Source organism: Eurytemora carolleeae, unplaced genomic scaffold, assembly GCF_000591075.1.
Source record: "Eurytemora carolleeae unplaced genomic scaffold, Eaff_2.0 scaffold353, whole genome shotgun sequence".
In the NCBI taxonomy this organism is placed as follows: Eukaryota; Metazoa; Arthropoda; class Copepoda; order Calanoida; family Temoridae; genus Eurytemora; species Eurytemora carolleeae.
In genome coordinates this window covers 226,274-246,294 of record NW_019396252.1, presented here as the reverse complement: position 1 = coordinate 246,294, position 20,021 = coordinate 226,274, and the positions used below count along the sequence as shown (strand labels likewise).

General features: G+C 30.7%; 1 protein-coding gene across 1 annotated transcript; it reads left to right on the top strand.

The window, feature by feature from the left end:
• Nucleotides 1–454: 454 nt before the first annotated feature.
• Nucleotides 455–16,119, top strand: LOC111699402 (galactosylgalactosylxylosylprotein 3-beta-glucuronosyltransferase P). The gene is made up of 11 exons (XM_023470075.1): nt 455–588; nt 1,221–1,285; nt 2,678–2,745; nt 3,661–3,674; nt 3,962–4,014; nt 8,506–8,711; nt 8,844–8,920; nt 11,583–11,636; nt 12,733–12,778; nt 13,500–13,591; nt 14,703–16,119. The coding sequence occupies exons 1-11, from the start codon at nt 503–505 to the stop codon at nt 14,746–14,748; spliced, it is 807 nt and encodes a 268-aa protein (XP_023325843.1). The 5' UTR covers nt 455–502; the 3' UTR covers nt 14,749–16,119.
• Nucleotides 16,120–20,021: the final 3,902 nt, after the last annotated feature.

The following is a 20,021-nucleotide window of genomic DNA, read 5'->3' as shown; positions in this document are numbered from 1 at the left end:
ACTTTAGAAATGGAAAGTTTTTTGAAATTTTGTCTACAGTCCCTTTAAAAAGCTTGTTCACCTATTTAAAAAACAAAATATCATTAAAGGGACTGTAATCGTAATTCTAATTGACCCTCCATGAAAAGATACCCATAAAACTATTATCTAATCAAAAAAAGGATTCTGTCGTTTTCTAGTTTCAAATGTATCTGAAAATGTTTTTCTTCTGCAGTAGAAATGCGCAAGTCACGTACTTTTTGTTGTACCGTTGTGAATCGGGCATTGTCATCTTTGCATGGAGTGTCACTTAAAATTACACTTACATTTCCTTTGAGGACAAGAATAATTTAAACTTTCTGTCTAACGAAACATAGCCACTGATATCTAAAAAACGGGGTTTCTAAACGCAAAACTTGTGGTTTATTAGGGATTTTTTTAAATCTTAAAATTTATTAAATAAGATAATTTCAAATTGTATTTTTAGAATAAAAACTCAAGGTTTCATTTTTACCATTTAAAAATGAAGTTCGGGAATGCAGTCGTGTTTCTAGGAATGGTTTTAATCTCGTTAACTCTGCTTTCTTGGACAAGTCTTCAACAGAAAAGGTTTGTTAGATGAACTTCAAGAACTGTCAACCAGGCTACCCATTAATAATAAAACTGTCAGTTGGTAAAATAATAAACCAAAGAACTGTCAACCAGACAACCCATTAATAATAAAATTGTCAGTAAAATAATAAACCCAAGAACTATCAACCAGGCTACCCATTAATAATAAAATTGTCAGTTGGTAAATAATAAACCCAAGAACTGTCAACCAGGTTATCCATTAATAATAGAATTGTCATTTGGTAAATAATAAACCCAAGAACTGTCAACCAGGTTACCCATTAATAATAGAATTGTCAGTTGGTAAATAATAAACCTAAGAACTGTCAACCATTGGCTACCTATTAATAATAAAATTGTCAGCTGGTAAATAATAAACCCAAGAACTGTCAACCATGGTCTACTCATTAATAATAAAATTGTCAGCTGGTAAATAATAAACCTAAGAACTGTCAACCATTGGCTACCCATTAATAATAAAATTGTCAGCTGGTAAATAATAAACCCAAGAACTGTCAACCAGGCTAAGAATTCCGGAGAATGTTAATTTTTTTTTCATTTGATGAGTTTTATAAATCATATGTTTTTAATTCCAAAATATTATTTTTTGTTAATTACTTTATTTGAAGAGTCTCGAGATCTCTAACTGAAGACTATTCACAAGAATCTAATAGCACAGTTCATTTGTACATAGGTAAATTTAAATATTTAATTTTCTTTCTTTCATAAACGAAAAAATTTACAATGCAGAATATTCTATTTATAAAGTCGATAACATTATATTTGCTTTGAGTAAAAAAAACTTATTTTTGGCTTCAAAATAAAAAATCATTTTTAATAAAACTTTTTAAATGATTAACGGAACGTTCATTATTTAATTGTACATAAAGGAAACATAGTTCTTTATTTAACAAAGAACTTTATAATTGAATAAATTAATTTCTGTTAGCGAATGTAAAATTTTGAAAATTAAAGAGGAAATTTAAGGAAACAGGTGTAGAGGCAAGATATTTTAAGATTAAACTATGATGATCAGAATAAAAATCTCAACTTAATCTCAAAATGTGATAAAGTAACCCTTGTCTAAGAGCTTAGAAAAGGCTTTACATCCTTCACATCAATATTAAAAACACAAATTTTCTTCTTAAGAACGATTAATGATAATATCCAGCCAGGAACAGTCGTGACAATAAAAGTAATCAGCAGGACTTTAGAGTGGTCAGCCAGGACAATTAAGTGGTCAGCCAGGACAATTAAGTGGTCTGCCAGGACAATAAAGTGGTCAGCCAGGACAATTACGTGGTCTGTCGGGACAATTTAGTGGTTAGCCGGGACATTTAAGTGGTCTGCCAGGACAATAAAGCGGTAAGTCGAGATAATAAAGTAGTCAGCCGGGACAATAAAGCGGTCAGCTGGTACAATTAAGCGTTCAGTCGGGACAATAAAGTAGTCAGCCAGGACTATGAAGTAGGTTTGACCATTTGTTTCAAGTAATGAAGGTGTGATGAGGAAGTCCAATAATGTGGCCACTAGAGATAAAAATAAAAAAATACCTATTTAAAGATAGGACATATCAAAAGAATTCTAGAAGAATTCCACTTTGAATTTTTAGACGGATTTAATCTCATTTAATTGTTGATAAAGGAATTGAGTTTTAGCCACAAACTCTGATTTTCTAATTCCTATAACTTTGCAACCCGTTTTCCTAGACCTTTGATATTTCAAACTATTAATTCTGTTAGATCAAATAGTTTAAGTTTGAAATATCAAAGGTTTACATCATCAGGTTGCAAAGATATAGGAGTTAGAAAATGCGAGTTTGTGGCAAAAACTCAATTCCTTTTTATGAAATTTTGGAAAACAATAGAATAAACATAATCCCAAAAATTGTTCAAAAAATTAAATTTTTTAATATGTTTAGTAACACCAACCTACACAAGACTGGAGCAGGAACCTGAACTATTTAATATGTTTAGTAACACCAACCTACACAAGACTGGAGCAGGAACCGGAACTATTTAATATGTTTAGTAACACCAACCTACAAAAGACTGGAACAGGAACCTGAACTATTTAATATGTTTAGTAACACCAACCTACACAAGACTAGAGCAGGAACCGGAACTAGTCAGACTGGGGCAAACACTTCAACAAGTCAGTAGGAAGCTACCAGAAGCTTAAAGGGAGTGTTCGCGAAAAATGTAAGGGGGTATAGGCTTACGGCGATAAATAATCGCTTTTGATCGCTACAAATCTTCTATCAGTTGCGTCTATAATGAGAAAATTGTTAAAAAAACGTCTCATACCTAAGAACGTAGATTCCTTACAAATTCAGAAAGTTGCTACATACGATTCGGATCGTTTAACAAAATCAATTTAATTCTAAACAAATCATTCAAATATTAAAACTTATAGGCATCGATTATTTTTCGACACATTCGTATATTGCTAATATTTTATAATATTTTTTACTTTCTATGATGCTAGAGTGACTTTTGAAAACATTCATTCCTGATTCGAAGATTTTGATAATGAAGACGGCATTTTCCGGGAATGCGCCAATCGTGAAGACAAGTTGTAAGCGAAATATTAATTTTAAAAAACACAAAATAAAAAAAATATTATGAAATATAAACTATATACAAATGCGTCGAAAAATAATCGATGAATATAGGATTTAATATCTAAATTATTTATTTGATATTAATTTGATTTTTGTACGATCCAAGTGACAGGTCGTATGTTCCAACTTCCTCAAATATTCATCGCTGTAAGCCTATATATACCCCATTTCATTTTTCGCGAACACTCCCTTTTAATATGGCAATGCCCGATTCACAACAGTATCCTTGAAACCTATTTCTGATAAAAATGAGGAAAAAATTTATTTTTAAAATCATACCTGATAAAGCTTATACAAGGTACCGTTATAAATCGGGCATGGTCAACTTTGTCTAGAGGGTCACTTGGAATTACACTTACAATCTCCAGTTCCTTTAAAGTGACAGAAGGCGTAATTTCAAGGGAAATTCCATTTGTGGCGTGTTTTCTTCACAATACCAATTTAAGACTTACAAGGAACGGTTGTAATTGTTGATTCATTTGTATGCAACCTGGTTTATACTTAAAAGATTTTAATTATTTACTCCCTAGAAAATAACTATTTTCATTTTGGATTAAACACGGCATGTTCTTGGGTCACTTGAAATAAAACTTTAATGGCCCCCTTAACTGAATTTTTTTTTAATAAAATGGAATATTTGAATGTTGTTTCATTCTAAAAAAAGTATCATTTTTGCCTTTCTAACTTGTTTAAGCCAAAGCTTATAGGAACAGGGGGAGGTCATTTTTATTAATCCTTCCTATTAAGGCTCAAGAGGATTATGGAGAGATTTCAACATATGTCTTTAGTTCTTCTTGCAGGTATGTCAATTCATAACCAAGGCCAACAATGGTATAGCGTTTAGTCACATCCAAACAAGATATCCAAATAGCGTCAACTTTTTTAATTTAAAGGTCCACTTGTAGTAAATTTATATCACTTTCTTCCTTCAGAAACATTGGCTGGGATTAATATATTAAACTTCGACGGTCACCCACAAAGAATAAGACTTCAAAGACGACTTTACATTCAGTTAACAAGACGACATTCAAGATCAAATGAAATAATTAACATTATAGCTTTATCAGTAAATTATGGTATGGCATAATTTAAGACTCATCATAATCTAGACATCTGTAAAAAAGGTTAAGAAAATCTCAACTTTAAAGTGTTGCAACGCCATGACCTTTGGTTTTTTCCTCACAAACACCCATATGCGTTTTTGTAGCCCTAGAAATATACATTTTAAAAATACAATGCGCTTTTTCTGAGCGAAGGTTTAGAAGGAGTAAATGGGGAAAACATTGCTTGATTTTTGCGTAAGTTCGGCAGAGTTCTTCAAGTTTATTTAATGTGATTGCCATCTATTCTGTGTTACCTATGGGGGCAATATTAACTCTAGGTGGTTTAGCTAGCTTAATTGTCACAAAGATAAAAATACATAAAAGATGGCTATATGTATTATGTATAGACAAGTTAAACCGTATTTCATCTTTTCGAACAATAGCATTTGCTGTGCATACATTTAAAAAACAAATTGATCATGTTATTTTGTGCTTACGCAACGTTTTGGCAAATATTAAAGTTATTTATAATATATTAAAGTTATTCCAAAATTATTTTATTTTCAATTATATTCGTTATATATTTTCTATTTATAACAAAACTAAATATTTGAGTGAATAAAGTTTAAATTAGGTTTCTAAAAATATAAATTTAATAACATTCGACGTATTTTTTTTCAAGAATTAATTATCAAGTTTTTAAATATTCAGTTGACATTAAATATTTAATGCCAATTATTCAAATGACGACAATGAGAGTCGAGCCCTCCCCCCTTGCCATAATCATCCTTAAAAAAATCCTTTTTAAAAACAAAATCATGCGCTTGTTTAGACAACTGATTCCAACTTACATGACAAAACTTTATGAGGAACTATTTAAAGCTTTCAATGCAGTGATAACCAGAAACTGTGGAATAGGAAGACGACATCAAAGCCAAAACTAAATTGCTTTTGATGTTGTTACAAAGCAAAAAGCATACCTAGTAAAACGTCAAATCACTTCTGAAGTAAAAGGGGTCTAGGTTCAATGTTGACACCATAGAGAATAGAATATATAAAGTGGAATTAAAAGAATCTCTCGGTATGAATTTTTTCAGTCCCTTTCAGCCTGAAAGGGAGTTCAAAGTGTACAAATCATGTGTACACCTGCAGTATGGAAACAGTACAACAAAATGGCCGTTTTACACTTTTTTCTAGTAAATTCCTCTCTATATATTCTATTCTCTATGGTTGACACTGCACAATTCCTCAGATACAGGGTAACCCAGAAAGAATGAGACTTTAGAGACAACTTTACTTTATTTGTTTCTTTATATTAATGATTCAATGACTCTGTAACTTCTATGTAACTTTATAATTAAAATCCTAAACCTTGAACAAAGTACACGGGACCAAGGTTGTACAGCAAGGAAAGTTATTTCAGAGATGTACGCATCTTTTGTACTGCAGTGTTATACTGTCTGGGCGGTATTGTAATGGGATCCATGTTTCACAAAAAAAAATCAATGAAATATTCTGGACACAGGAAACTATTATGTGAATTATCACAATTTAATGCATTAAACCTTCGATACTAATCAATCACTGATACATCAATTCCTGTTTACAAGTTCCGCCCAGAGAGAACTGGTTTCAATATGTACAGAGAGTATACGCAACTGCAATTAACATTATAATATAACCTTGCGGGACTAACAAATATTTTAAATCGTAAAACGAAAAAAAAATAAAGAAATGCTTCATAAATATAATTAATCAACAACAATGTCGAAAAATGGGTCTTAAGCTGTTTTTAAACTGGCCACACAACACCCGTACACTTTTCCATAAATTATTAAACAGTTCCTATAATTGGTTTCTTAAACAAGGTCTAATGACGTACATGGCAAAACTAGGCTATTTTCGAATTATTCCGAAACAGTTGGCCACTTTGGTCCATTTAAAATAATGTTTAATTTAATTTTATAGGAAATATTTACTTAAAGGGAGTGAAACTATATATATAGATGAAGTTTAAAGGGGCTGTAAGCAAAAATGGCATGAAACCTTATCTGCTTAAAAATGTGGTAGACTTTATGTAGCTCAGAAAGTATAAACTCTGATAATTTCTTTATTGTTTCGCATAAGCCGAAAGTCACTTTTGCAAAGAAATTGCAATTGAAAATAAACAGTTTAAAACAACAAAAATTTCGATATATAATTTAATTAAGAAAGGGTACCTTTGTAAATCATACATTTCCATCTTTATATGAAGGGTCGTTAGAAGTTACACTTATAGTCCCTTTAAGCGTAAAAACTAAGTTTTTTTGCACACATCGTTAGAACCAATAATAGTCTATTTCATTAAAATGTTAAATTTAACTTTTTATTAGGATTGTAAAATATAATTTTAAAAATGTGATAAAAATGCAAAATATCCTGCGTCTTTCCTTGTAAAAAAATGAAACGATTATAAAAAACTGAATTGAGTTGGAACCATATTGTGTATTGGATATGTGTTCTTCCAATTACTAAGGCTATCAATCATTAGAATTTGATAAAACCTTAATAAGATATTTCTGCGTAGAAAACGAAAATAAACCTATCAAAATTTTGCAAACTACTGCTTTTAAGCTTATTATAAATCATGCCAAATTTTAACAAGATTTTTTCCCCAAATTTTTTGTCCGTGTCCATATTCCTGAATAGTAGCAATAAGTATGGTTGCTTTTTGTAATTTTTTTCAAGATACTGATTATATTTAATGAATTTATTGTAAAATATGACACAAACATTTTACAAAGAAGGTTAATTCTGTTTGAATTCATTGTAATTAAATGAGTTAATTATGATTTATGAACTAGGATTTGTATTCCCTACCAAGGATAATTATAGAAGGACGGTCAGGAATATGGAACATGCATTAAGCACCATTATGATTGGGAATTGGAAGACGACATTGACTATCAACTACAGGGTTACCAACAAAGGATGAGACTTTAAAGATGACTCGAAACTCCTGAAATATGACTATCCTAGGCTTTAATTAAGTCTTCTGTCTTGAATGTAATCTCTTAATATAAAATTTAATGATTTTAATAAAAAAGAAAGAAGTTTGAAGTTGCAAGGAATGATGAATATAAGGAAACAGGCAGTATAGATTCGGTACAGTCGTCTTTGAAGTCTCATCCTTTGTGGGTAACCACAAGCACATAAACCAGTATCTTGAAACCTAATTTGTTTTGTGAATCAATAACATACACCCACATTTTGTACACACAGGAATCCCCCAAACAAATACAAAAACCAAGACATGATTTTACAAGTTAAGTTATACAAATTAGAAATAAAACACCTTTTACTGTCCTTTCCAAAATTTGGTCTGCCTTTTTCGTGCGTTCTAAATTACCATGAGATATACAAATTTTGTTTGGATTTAATTTTACTAAATAATCAAAGATTGTCTAACTTTTAATACAATTTTTTATCTAAGAAAAAACTAAATATAATCACATTACACGGGATTCCGCAAAACGGTTTTTTAAAACAATATTTAAAAATGAGATGTAGTTTCCGGAAGGAATACATAAGGGTGTAAACAAAGAATTCGGTATTCCTATTGCTAAAAGTGTGGTTATACATGATGTTTTTTAACACAGTAATCAATTTTACTGTAACACGTGCATTAACTGTTCTGTCAATATTTTAGAAAACTGTGACTTTCGATCACAATATGACCTCTTTTACATAATTTTATAGCATTTTATTTAAAATATTTTTTTGTTGGCATTTGCATTTTGAATTAAAAAGTTTAAGATAAACAAATCTGTAAGTCTAAAGACTGTTGAGTTATAGACAAAAACACGTTTGATTTCAAATATAAGAAATCAAATTCTTCTTTCTCTCGTTAGTTCAGGGTGGTAAAAACAGTACTGTAAAATCGATAGCTCTCACGCTCAAACCAATGAGAACTTTGCCAATTACTCTTTAAAGTCGACCCTGCAGTCTTAATAATTGATTCAACTTTTCATTGCACCATAGTTTCAGTAGAAGTAAATATTTTCCTTTACTGATAGAGCTGATTGAAGGATTCATAACTCTAATTGGATCATGAAATAGATAGGAATATTTCTATTGGTTCAGAATAGACACCAAACACATGACTGAACCCTGACTCGGCATACAGGAGTGATTGGAGTCTGGATTTATGTAAAATTTAAACCACTTTCCCCTATTCGTTGTGTTTTATAAGTTAAATTATATTTTTAGCTGAGATGCCAGTGATCTACAGACAAGCCCCTAAGGTGTTACCTAGAGGGGTAGCTGGTAGGAACAAGGCCCTGGACTGGGTACTCAACCAGTACCTGGTTACACTCTCCAGGAAGGAGGAGGGGGAGGAGGAGGAGGAGGGGGTTCATGGGGTACTTTACTTTGCTGATGATGATAATACGTATGATCTTAGACTTTTTGAACAGGTTGCTATATTCAAAAGTTGAAAATTGATTCATTTAAAATGTTTATTATTATATATTTATTCCTTCACAAAAGTTTTTTTTCCGTTATCCATCTTTTTCTTTTGAGTATTACTATTTTGATATATGTTTTAGATACGGCAAACGAAAAGGTTGTCTTTATTCCCAGTTGGTCTTGTATCTAAAAATGGGCTTTCATCACCGATTGTCAGGTAACTGTACACCTGTACAATTAATACTTTACACTGTACAGTATTTAGTACACTTACATTGTTTATTTGTAAATTGTGTACAACTGTACATTGTACACCATATACAATACATAGTACAACATAAACATTTTACACCATTTACATTGTACACCATATACATTGTACACTATATACATTGTACACCATATATATTGTACACCGTGTATAAGTATACCGTGCGCATTGCACAGTGTTTAATGATTTTACAGTTTTGTATGTATCACTACAGTTAACTATACACATTACATTTTACACATCCATTGTAAACTGTACAATGTACACTTCACACTGTACACTGTACCATACTTAGTAAAACATTCGCTGAACAGTACACTATTATTATTGATCCTAGAAGTTGTAGAACGAAACTCCCAAGTTTTCTTTTTTGGATCTATACATTTATGTATATTACAATAGATGAAATAGAAAAAAAGAATATAGAATAGTTCGTATAAACTAACATTCAAGAAAGAAAGTGCTTGCCCCCATAGAGTAATAAAACGAAGAGGTGAAGCTTAGCTCAGATGTACACAACCGACCTCCCTATAATTTAATTAATAGAGTGGTCGGTTGTATACATCACGATATGTTTACGTATCTAACACTGTACGCTTGTATATAGAGTGATCGTATTTCTAAGAAGGATTTTATGAAATTGACCAATTTTTAGATTTTCTTTCTTTATTTAAAGAGAATTCTAGGATGTTCACTGCAAACATTTGACAATTTTCAATCTTGTAGGTTTTGAATTTATTAGCAAAAAGCTGTGTCAAAAATAATAAATTTCTAGGGTATGAATTTAACTTAAAACATTCTTATTTCAAACATTTTCATTGTTTCTTCTCTTCAACTCTTTATCATAAACATGATAGTGTATGCAGGGTTACCCACAAAAGATGAAACAACGATGACGACCTGGAGCTCTTAACCCTAAAAAGGCTGGGGTTTTTGACTAATTTTTAACTCTTCATAAATAGAAATTTAAAGGATTTAAAAAAAAAAATTTTATGCATAAGGTAGGGTGCAGGGCGATAAAAAACCGGAGTATGTAAAAAAAATCTTAAGTAGCCCGTTTTTTATTACTAAAGCTACAGATCTGAAAACTATATTTTGAAAAGCCTTTAAAAAATTGGTGTAGAAACATGTGTCACACTTTGATATTTGTTCAAAACAAAAAAAAATATTTTTAACATTTTTCGACCTTTTTTGCATTTTTTTTCGGCCCTCCCTAGTTATCGATCTAATTTTATTTCAATGAGCTGGCCTTGAAAAGTTTGGCTATGAACATGTATTTAAACCCTATATCTATTCGCTAAGGCCTTTTTCTAAGGGGGGGGGGCTAGGGACGACCCCCCCCAGTCAATCAATAGATTCTGACACCACAGCCTTTATAGGGTTAAACATAAACAACAATCTTTAGTTTCTGTCTCAAATATTGTTTTATCCTTTGTGGGTATTGTGGTATTGTCATAAACACACAGTAATACAGTATACAATAATCCATATTAAGTATCTATTTTATTATCAATACTAATATTCAAATATCTACATAAAACCACCCCTTAGAAATACGATTATTCTATATACAAGTGTACAGCGTTAGATACATCTGAGGTAAGCTTCACCTCTTTGTTTTATTACTCTATGCTTGCCCCTTTCACACAACCCATTGTTCAATTACCTACTTTCATCAAAATACCTTGGAAACTATTCACTGATGAAGTTTGATTTCATTATTTCTCTTTGACCTTGATTCATGAATGATTTAATTTTTCTTCTACAACCATTATTCTTGGAGAATATAATAAAATTTTCTAGCAATACAAAACCATCGCTTGAAATAAATTCCCTTTCAGCAATTTATTTTGCTTTCTTTATTTGTTTGATTCAGGTGCACATAAGTGAATGTCTATCATTTTTTGGTGTTTATCATACAGTTAATTTGTTTTTTATTTATAAATAATTAGGTTTTATATTAGTATGTTTTCATTAACTATTCAAACTTGTTTTTTATTACTTTTTCTTTATTAATTTGATCTAATAGACACAGTTGAATAAAACATGATTGTTTTTGTTGGTTCAAGACAGGTGAAGGTCAAATTTATTCGACGACGCAGTATTATTTTCACGTGTCTGTATCACGTGACCAGTATATACTGCATTGCCATTGGAAGGAGTTCTGGTCACGTGATACAGACGTATATCTTACATATATACGTGTTGGTATAATTTTGAAACAGTTTTATGCCAATTTCTCAAGACTGAAACATCAAATAAATGTCTTATAGGTTTCAATCTACTTCTGAGATTCTCAGGTTTAAGCCTATAACTCTTTTAAATATCCTTTACAGTCCCTTTAATAAGATTTAAATGTTGGTTGCAATTCAATTTAGTTTAAGGTTGGATAATTATATTTTTAACGGAATTTGGATCATTGTCTGTTGTCATCCCATGGGGGCACGATCGACAGATAGAAGTAAGATTAGAAGCGATCAAAAGCATTTTTTTTATCGCATTAAGCCTATACCCCCAGTCAGTTTTCGCGAACACTCCCTTTAAGGGTACTATTGTAAATCGGACATTGCCATCACTTCAAACCTCTCTTAACAGATGTTTAATTTAGAGATGGAGTGATAGTTGGTTTCTATGATGGTTGGTCTGGTGGAAGAGTATTTAGGAAAAACATAATTTATTTAACAACAATTATACATTTTTTTCAAAAATCAATCAGAATTATTTTTCATACTGATAAGTTTTTGCACGAACTAAATTTAGTCAAAATACTTTTTTTAAAATCATATACATTGTTTTTGCAATGATTTTTAAATGAATGAAAAAGGCAAGATTTTGATAATTTTTTTCCTTCAAGTTTTATATTTTCACGCATTTTATGATAAACTTCTTTAAAATTATATTTTTAAATAAAATGAAACGGATTCTGTAAACAGGACTGTACGCATCGTGGCCATCTATGCTAAAATGACAATGCCCGATTCACAACGGAAACCTTTTTTTATCGATAATGTGAAATAAATTGCTTTTGTTTATTCAGGGTTAAAATTGTTTAGTTCTGATAATTCCTTTCTGTAGAAGAAATGCGCAACCGCAATTCACTTTTGAAGAGAAACCACAATTTGCGGGGAATTGAGATTACAGTCCCTTTAATTATTTTAGCTGTAAGTCAATTAGTGCTATATATACCTATTTAGTGCTAGACCTTAATGACAATTATGACTTTTAATTGATAACATGACAAAGTAATTATATAATTTATTTTAAATTACAGTTTTGCTAAATTATTGTTATGCATCACATAAATAATATAAACTTAGAAAAAATGCTACCTCATGGGATGCATATAGCGGGTTTAGCTGTAGTTCAAATGCGTTATAGTAGAATGTGATTAAACCATCATCTTCTTAGTTCTTTGTTGAAATTAAATTAATTTTTTGTTCGATCCGAGTCAAATATTGCAACTTTCTGAATTTATATGTACGCTGTATTCTTCGATATGAGTCGTTTTTAACAATTTTCTCCCTATAGCCGCAACAGATAGAAGTAAGATTGTAAGCAATTACCATCGAATATTTTTCGACGCATGCCTATAACCCCTTTCATCGTTCGTGAACACTCCCTTTAAACTTTAGGATAAAAATATATTAATGTAAAAAAGGTAGACTTTTACAGAATTAAGTTTTGCAATGTAATCAAACTAAGCCATGTCCCATCGCAACTCAGGATAAAATACACACTTAAATAAGATATGTTTGTAGAGTTGATATGGCAGGGTTTGCAGTTAATTTAAATACCCTGTATCAGGTTAGATAATTGTTTAATTATAATTTTTAAAGATCTATATAAAGGGTAACTGAAAAAAACCAAACAATTCACGGTTTTTCTCCCAGAGGCTTCATTATTACCCGATAATAATGAAAAGACTCTAGGCAAATACAGAACCTGCAGTTCCTTCACTTCTTACCTAAACAGTCAGGAAGGGGCATTTGGCCCCCCCCCCTCCTCTAGCTTTGTTGCCCTAGTCCTTTCATTTTTGACACTATCACCGAAAATTATTATTATTAGTAAATAGAAATTGAAAGGATTTTTTAAAAAAATTTTTATGCATAGGATAGGGTAAAGGGCGGTAAAAAGGTCAGGGTTGAGTGAATCCAATAGTTTATTTTCCACATAGTCCAAGAGACGTTGTGATATTGATTTCATTACGATCAAGAAAAAATGAAGCCTCCGAGAGAAAAAATTGTGAAGTTTAATAAAGCTTTTTGCTCTTATAGCTGACCAATCTGCTGAACCAAATTTGCTGAAAATATAAAAGGATTCTGTAGGGTATCCTGTGGGTAACAAAGCCTAAAAAAGAAAAAATATTCTTCATATTCATATTTTTTTCCAAAGTATTTTTTAAGTTCCACGATGGGCATAGGCCGGGCACTTCAGCTATAGTGCATAAGGTCTTTTACTTTTGGTTTTTATCTCCACTAATTGAGTTAGTATAACTCCATATTTGATCTAGGCATATTTGATCTAGGCATATTCTCGGGTAGGATCTGAACTCCGTATGCCGTTTAAAGCAGGATACGAGGAGGACGGCTTCCTTAAACTACTCGGAATAAAACCTCAGTAAGTTTTAATTATGGTTTAATTTTTTTTAGATAAATTTTGTTCTGTAAGTCCCTTACGAAACAACAAAAATATACCGCTTGAACTAATACACAGAACTTTGTGAAAATAAAGTAAAAGGAATTGAGTTTTTCTCACAAACTCTAATATTTTAATACCTCTATCTTTGCAACCCAATGTCGTAGACCTTAGATATTTTAAACTCTAAACTCTGTTAGATCATGTAATCTAAGTTTGAAATGTCACAGGTTTACACCGCCAGGTTGCAAAGATAAAGGGAATGGAATATTCAAGTTTGTGGCAAAGACTCAACTCCTTTGAAATTGATCTATCAAGATCTTTACAGATATATTTTTATAAATGCTTATTTTAAGGTGACAAAGATAGACTTTGGAATAAACTTTGCGGTTTTGTAAAAACTACTTGATTTTAGGATATTTTAGACAGATGCAAAAGATTTGAAACAAGTTTAAAATGATTTAAGAAGAACAGAGAAAACTTTTAAAATTATACTTTCACTTTAAATTTTAGTTTTAACATTTCAAAATCAGTCAGGGGTAAGATTTAATGAAAAGGGGGAAGTAGTTGAACTACGTAGACTAAATTCAATTTCTCTTGTACGTAAAGGTAGGCAGTGTTGTTTTTGAGCGAACAAATTTTTTTGTGAACAAAAGTGTGGTTCAGAATAAAAGAATCATGGGGAACGAAAAAAACAAGAAGGAACGATTTTAAATTTTTTATTTTTGGTTAAAGATGCCACTTTTCGAGGTTCCTTTAATTAAAAAAAATTGGTTTCTACTATTTACATCCGTAATCAAATTAAATCCGTAATCAAATTAAATCCGTAATCAGATTAAAAAAAAAATATTTTGAAGGGATGGGCCAGGGATAGTTTTAACGTTATTCCATAATTTTTAAATCATACTTTAATGAATATAAATAACTGAATAAATTAAAGCACAATTTGGTCATGCAAAATGTTCATGCAAAATGTTCGTGCAAAATGTTCATGCAAAATGTTCATGCAAAATGTTCATGCAAAATGTTCATGCAAAATGTTCATGCAAAATGTTCATGCAAAATGTTATCTTAAAATATTTTTTTATTTTAGGAAGTTTGTTGACACGAATATACCTCTGCTTTTAAAATCAAATTAACTTTATTCTACTCTTTTATCTCTTCATATACATTATACAGTGATACCCAAACAAATGTGGTAAATGAAGACGACATTTGTTTAACCTTTAGTTTATTTGTATGTTATTTTAAATCAAAAAGTTTTACCATGCATTAGAAATAATTCTGTTTGTCAAATGCGCAATTATTCATTTTATGCACCATCAGATTATATAAATAAGTTTTGATGAAAAATGTCCAATCATGTAGAGAATTAAGTTTTAAACCATTTCTTTCAAAATCAAAAGAAATAAAATTTGACAATAACAATAAGTTTTACTGCGGACATGTTAAATGAAAATAAAAATTTTGTCAGTTTTGGTGTTTGTATCAAAAAGAAATAAAACGGCTAAATCATGAAAGTTTTAAGGATCGTCACTAAATGTCAACTGTTAGGATTTTAAAAAATCCACCAATTTAAGCAAAATATGCTGTAATCATTTTTGTTCAATTTGAATACCATGAAAAAATGGCTTTGCGATAAGGAATGATATATATATATATCTATACTTTGGAAAAAAAATTATAATTTGTTCAGCCGCTAAAATGGCACATTTTCGTTAACATTTTTCCACTTTTTAAAACTTTTCTATTAGTTCAATAGCTGAGAAAATACAGTTTTTGCTTTTGACCGCTGGGTTTAAGATTTTGAACTACTTTTTGCTTTAAACCACTGGAATACAGTTTTTCTTTAACTACATTGTCTTTCAACCGCTTTAAGATTTTAAATCACCTTTTTTGCTTTCAACCACTGGAAAACAGAAAGCAAAATAGTTTTTTTAAATCTTAAAACTGGCCAAAGATTGAAAGCAAGAAGTTTTTTAAAATCCTAAACCCAGCGGTTAAAACCAAAACCTGTATTTTCTCATCGGTTAAACTAATAAAAAAGTATTCAAAAATGTTAACGAAAAAAGTACGATTTTAGCGGCTGAACTTATTTGAAGAAAGCTTGAATTTTAGACTGCGTAGAGTCTAGGCTAGATCTCAAACACTCGTTCAGCCGACCCAGCTGAGTTTTTTCTCCAAAGTATATCATTCCTTGAAGAGCAATAATTAGTTTCTTCAACAAAGGAGCACGGAGTGTTCTGGAAGCTTAGTAATTGAGCGTAAATTACACAAAAAAACAATTGTTACATTTTTACTAGATAGTTCGATCGAAAAAATTTGCCAATTTATATACTCATTATTTTCATATTTAGATGCACGCTCTTTTTTGCTTTTATCTTTTGCAAAAATTACAATTAAACCCAAATGATTAAATATTTTAGTGAATTTAAGCTTCATTATTTGTACTTTATCTATAATCAAACTGTAAGATACTAAGCAAAGTAATAAATTTATTTATTAAACCATGTTATCATGTTTTAATCAATGACAGTAGTGCTAAGGAAAGGCGGATTACAAGTTTGTATCAATGAGAGTAGAACAAAGGAGAAGAGGATTAAAGATAGTTTGTATCAATGAGATTCGAACTAAGGAGAGGAGGATTAAAGATAGTTTGTATCAATGAGATTTCAGCTAAGGAAAAGCGGATTAAAGGTTTGTATCAATGAGAGTAGAACAAAGGAGAGGGAGATTAAAGATAGTTTGTATCAATGAGAGTAGAACAAAGGAGAGGGAGATTAAAGATAGCAATGATAATAGAACTAAGGAGAGGGAGATTAAAGATAGTTTGTATCAATGATAGAAGAACTAAGGAGAGGAGGATTAAAGATAGTTTGTATCAATGAGAATAGAACTAAGGAGAAGGGGAAAGGGGTTTATTACACTTTACTGTGACGTCATAGGATAGCGCATGAGAATTAGTTTAGTTGTAAACAAGAAGACAACAATGTAAACCGTAACCTTTACGTAAAGTGTACACCGTCGCACACTTTGGACCGTAGAACGTACAACGTACAGTGTACACATAGCGAGAGACCCTGTATACCTGTACTCCATAACCTGTACACCGTAGAACGTACACATGGAGACCCTGTATATTTGTAAACGTAAAGGATGACCCATCTCTGCAGCTGCTTTCTTTTTCTGTTTAGTCTAACTGTGACAGGGGTAGGAAAAGGAATTAGAACAGATATATAGATATTTAGATCTAACAGATAGATAGATATATCTAGGGGATTAAAGATAAATATCATTGAGTTTCCCTGCTGTGTTTACAAACAAGAAACAGTACGTGAATATTAACGAGAATGGATGAGGTAATTTTTGAAAATTATTAGTTTTGAAAATATTAGAATGTTTTAGTCTAAATACAAATGTGTTCAGAATAGTTTTAACCCTTTCCAGGCTGACGTCTCCTTTACCTAAAATCCCTCCTTTTCCTTATTGTGATACAAATCAATAACATTTGATACATTTTTTCAAAGCCCTGGGGCTCTACCTGAATAACCTTAAGAAAAAATTAGAAAATTTTCAAAATTTCAAATATTTATTGCAAAATTTAGTTATTTAGCAAAAAAAATGTGCAAAAAAACAAAAAGTGCGATATTTTTGGAAAACTCTAGGACCCAGCAAATTCAAAGGAATTGGGTCATTGCCACAAACTCTGATGTAATCCCTTTATCACTATAACCCAATGTTGTAGACCCTAGATATTTCAAACTATAAATTCTGATGGATCAAATAATTAAAGTTTGAAATATCAAAAGTTTACGCCATCTGGTTTTATAAGTAAAGGTATCAGAAAATTTGGATTTGTGGCAAAGACTCAATTCCTTTACTAAGATAATTGCAACATTTTGAAAACCTTAATGTGTAATCAAGAAAAACTAAATATGCGCAAAATTTCTTTGCAAAAATTTGTTTAAGGCTTTCTAAAAGCTATACAATGTTGAAATCCAATGACTAGAACTAGGTCTAAAATAGACTTTTTCAAATATAGGTAAAACAAGGCATTTAATCAGTATGCCTGAAGATTCAGGCAGAATATGTAAAAGCTCGGCATTAAAACTAAAAGGAGGGGCATGTGTTTGAACAGCTTCAGAGAAATAATTTTTGAGTTGTGTCCAAAAAACTTAAGGGAGGTCCCATAGACATCCCCCAGCTAGCTGGAATAGGAATAGGGTAAACAAACTAAATAGATATATTAAAGGAAAAACAGATAATTTTTCTTAATTGAAAAGTTCATAAAAGTCTTATAACGTTAGATAAGTTAAGTGTAGACGTGAATTACACGACTCGTTCCATCATCCTATGTATGTAGAAATTGGCATAGTTACAATATCAAACCAAAACCAAATAAAAACTGTATTTTTTCGATAGCTCGTCCAAAGATCGTTTTGTTCCAAAGCGAAACGATTGCAAAACAAAACGATCGATATTTATTTTTAATTACTAAAAACGAAAAAAATTCTTTTTTGTCTTTACAGTTAACTGTGATGTTTATGTTTATATTTAAGAGCTGCAACTTTTATAGTATAAACAAACATGATTCTGAATATTTTGAAACATTCTTTTATTGAAAATAAAAATAAGATTACAAAATCAAAAATGTGTTTTACAGAAGCTAAGAATTGTATCACACCATAAACTAGACCTAAAGCCGGATAAAATCTAACTCATAAAAAATTTGTTTCCAAAAATAATTTACAATTCAATGATTAGAAAAGGTTTGTTGAGATAATGACTTTACATGAGTATTTATAGCAAGTCATGGAAAGCGCGTAAAGACTATTTAGAAACTTTAGAAACTGCAAAGAAACTGAGTTTTTGCAACAAACTCAAATTTTCTAATCCCTATAGCAACCCAAGGCCAAAGACATTTGATATTTTGTTAAATCAAATAATCTAAGGTTATGTTAGTTATTTTCCCAAAAGCATTTTTGCCGCTTGGAAAAATACCGTTTGGAAGCTGCACCATGGAAAAAAAGCATTTAAGAAAGTAACTAACGTCTTAAAGATTTACACGATCAGTTTGCAAAGATATGGGGATTTGAATTTGTGGCAAAACCTAATGTATTTTCAAGCATTCAAAAATGCAAATTTACAAAATCAAGTTAAAATATTTAAAAACCACTTGCAAAGTTGCCAAAAACTCGAGTTGTAGAGATGCAGAAATATTTATTGAGATTAAAAATGCCAAAAATGAAGCAAAATGACCTCTCCCACAAGTTACCTTAGTTTTGCAAATATTAAATTATGAAATAGATATTGCTGCATGTTTATAATTTTAAAACTGATTATTTTTAATTGTGGTTTATCTACAAAAGTGACTAACACGTTTCTACTGCATGAAAACATGTAATACCTATTAAAATTAAACACGTTTAAAATCTAGAAAAAAGACAGTATCTTCCATAAAGGTGTTAAGGATACCGTTGCAAATCATTCAGTGCCATCTTTGAATGAAGGGTTATTTGAAATTACGCTTACAGTCTCTTTAACAAGTCATTCTTGAACCAGGTCTGACTCTGAATATCTGAATGTAAATATTAGTTCTAGAATATACTAGATCAGACTTGATCCACCTATACATGTATTTAGCTTTTTATAAATGATCTTTTCTCTTTGAGCTATTGCTCAGAGTCTGACTCATTTCAATCTTTGCTTCTTAGTTAATTAATTGCTTCTTTATCCTTGCTTCTGGCGTCTTAAATTTTTGTTCTTGGTTCTTATTATTTTTTTTTCTTGCTCATTGCTCATTTCAATTTACTTCTTGGCCTTTGCTTCTTGTCCTCTATTAATTTATTTTTTGTTCACAAACTGTCCTTTTACTTTTAAACTTTGCTCAAAGGTTTGCACGTTCAGGTCCTTCTCATAAAATATTTGTTTAATATCACAATTATGTACAGTGAGACTCATGAAACTTTGGAATATGTATACGACTGTTGGACTCAATTGTCATGTTTTGAATATTGAACACAGCAGTTTTGTAGATGTACTATATTGTAGATGTATTATATTGGTATAACTATTAGTGTTATAACAACAACAAATATACATAAAAATATGCTCAAATTCCGTAATCCTATTCCATAGTGTTTTTGGTCTCACAATTAGATAGACTTTTCATTTTTTTTGTATTACTTCTTTGTTTGCAATTTTCCTCTCTTTTTGATATGTATTAGAAACATGACTGTATTATTATATATATATTTATATATATATATATATATATATATATGCAGGATCTGGGCATTAGGTTTAGGTGTAGCTCGAAAATACAAATAAATATATATATATCTAGGATCAAGCTGGGAATATAGGTTTAAATGTGGCCAGAATATATCATCTCTGCAGCTGCTTTCTTTTT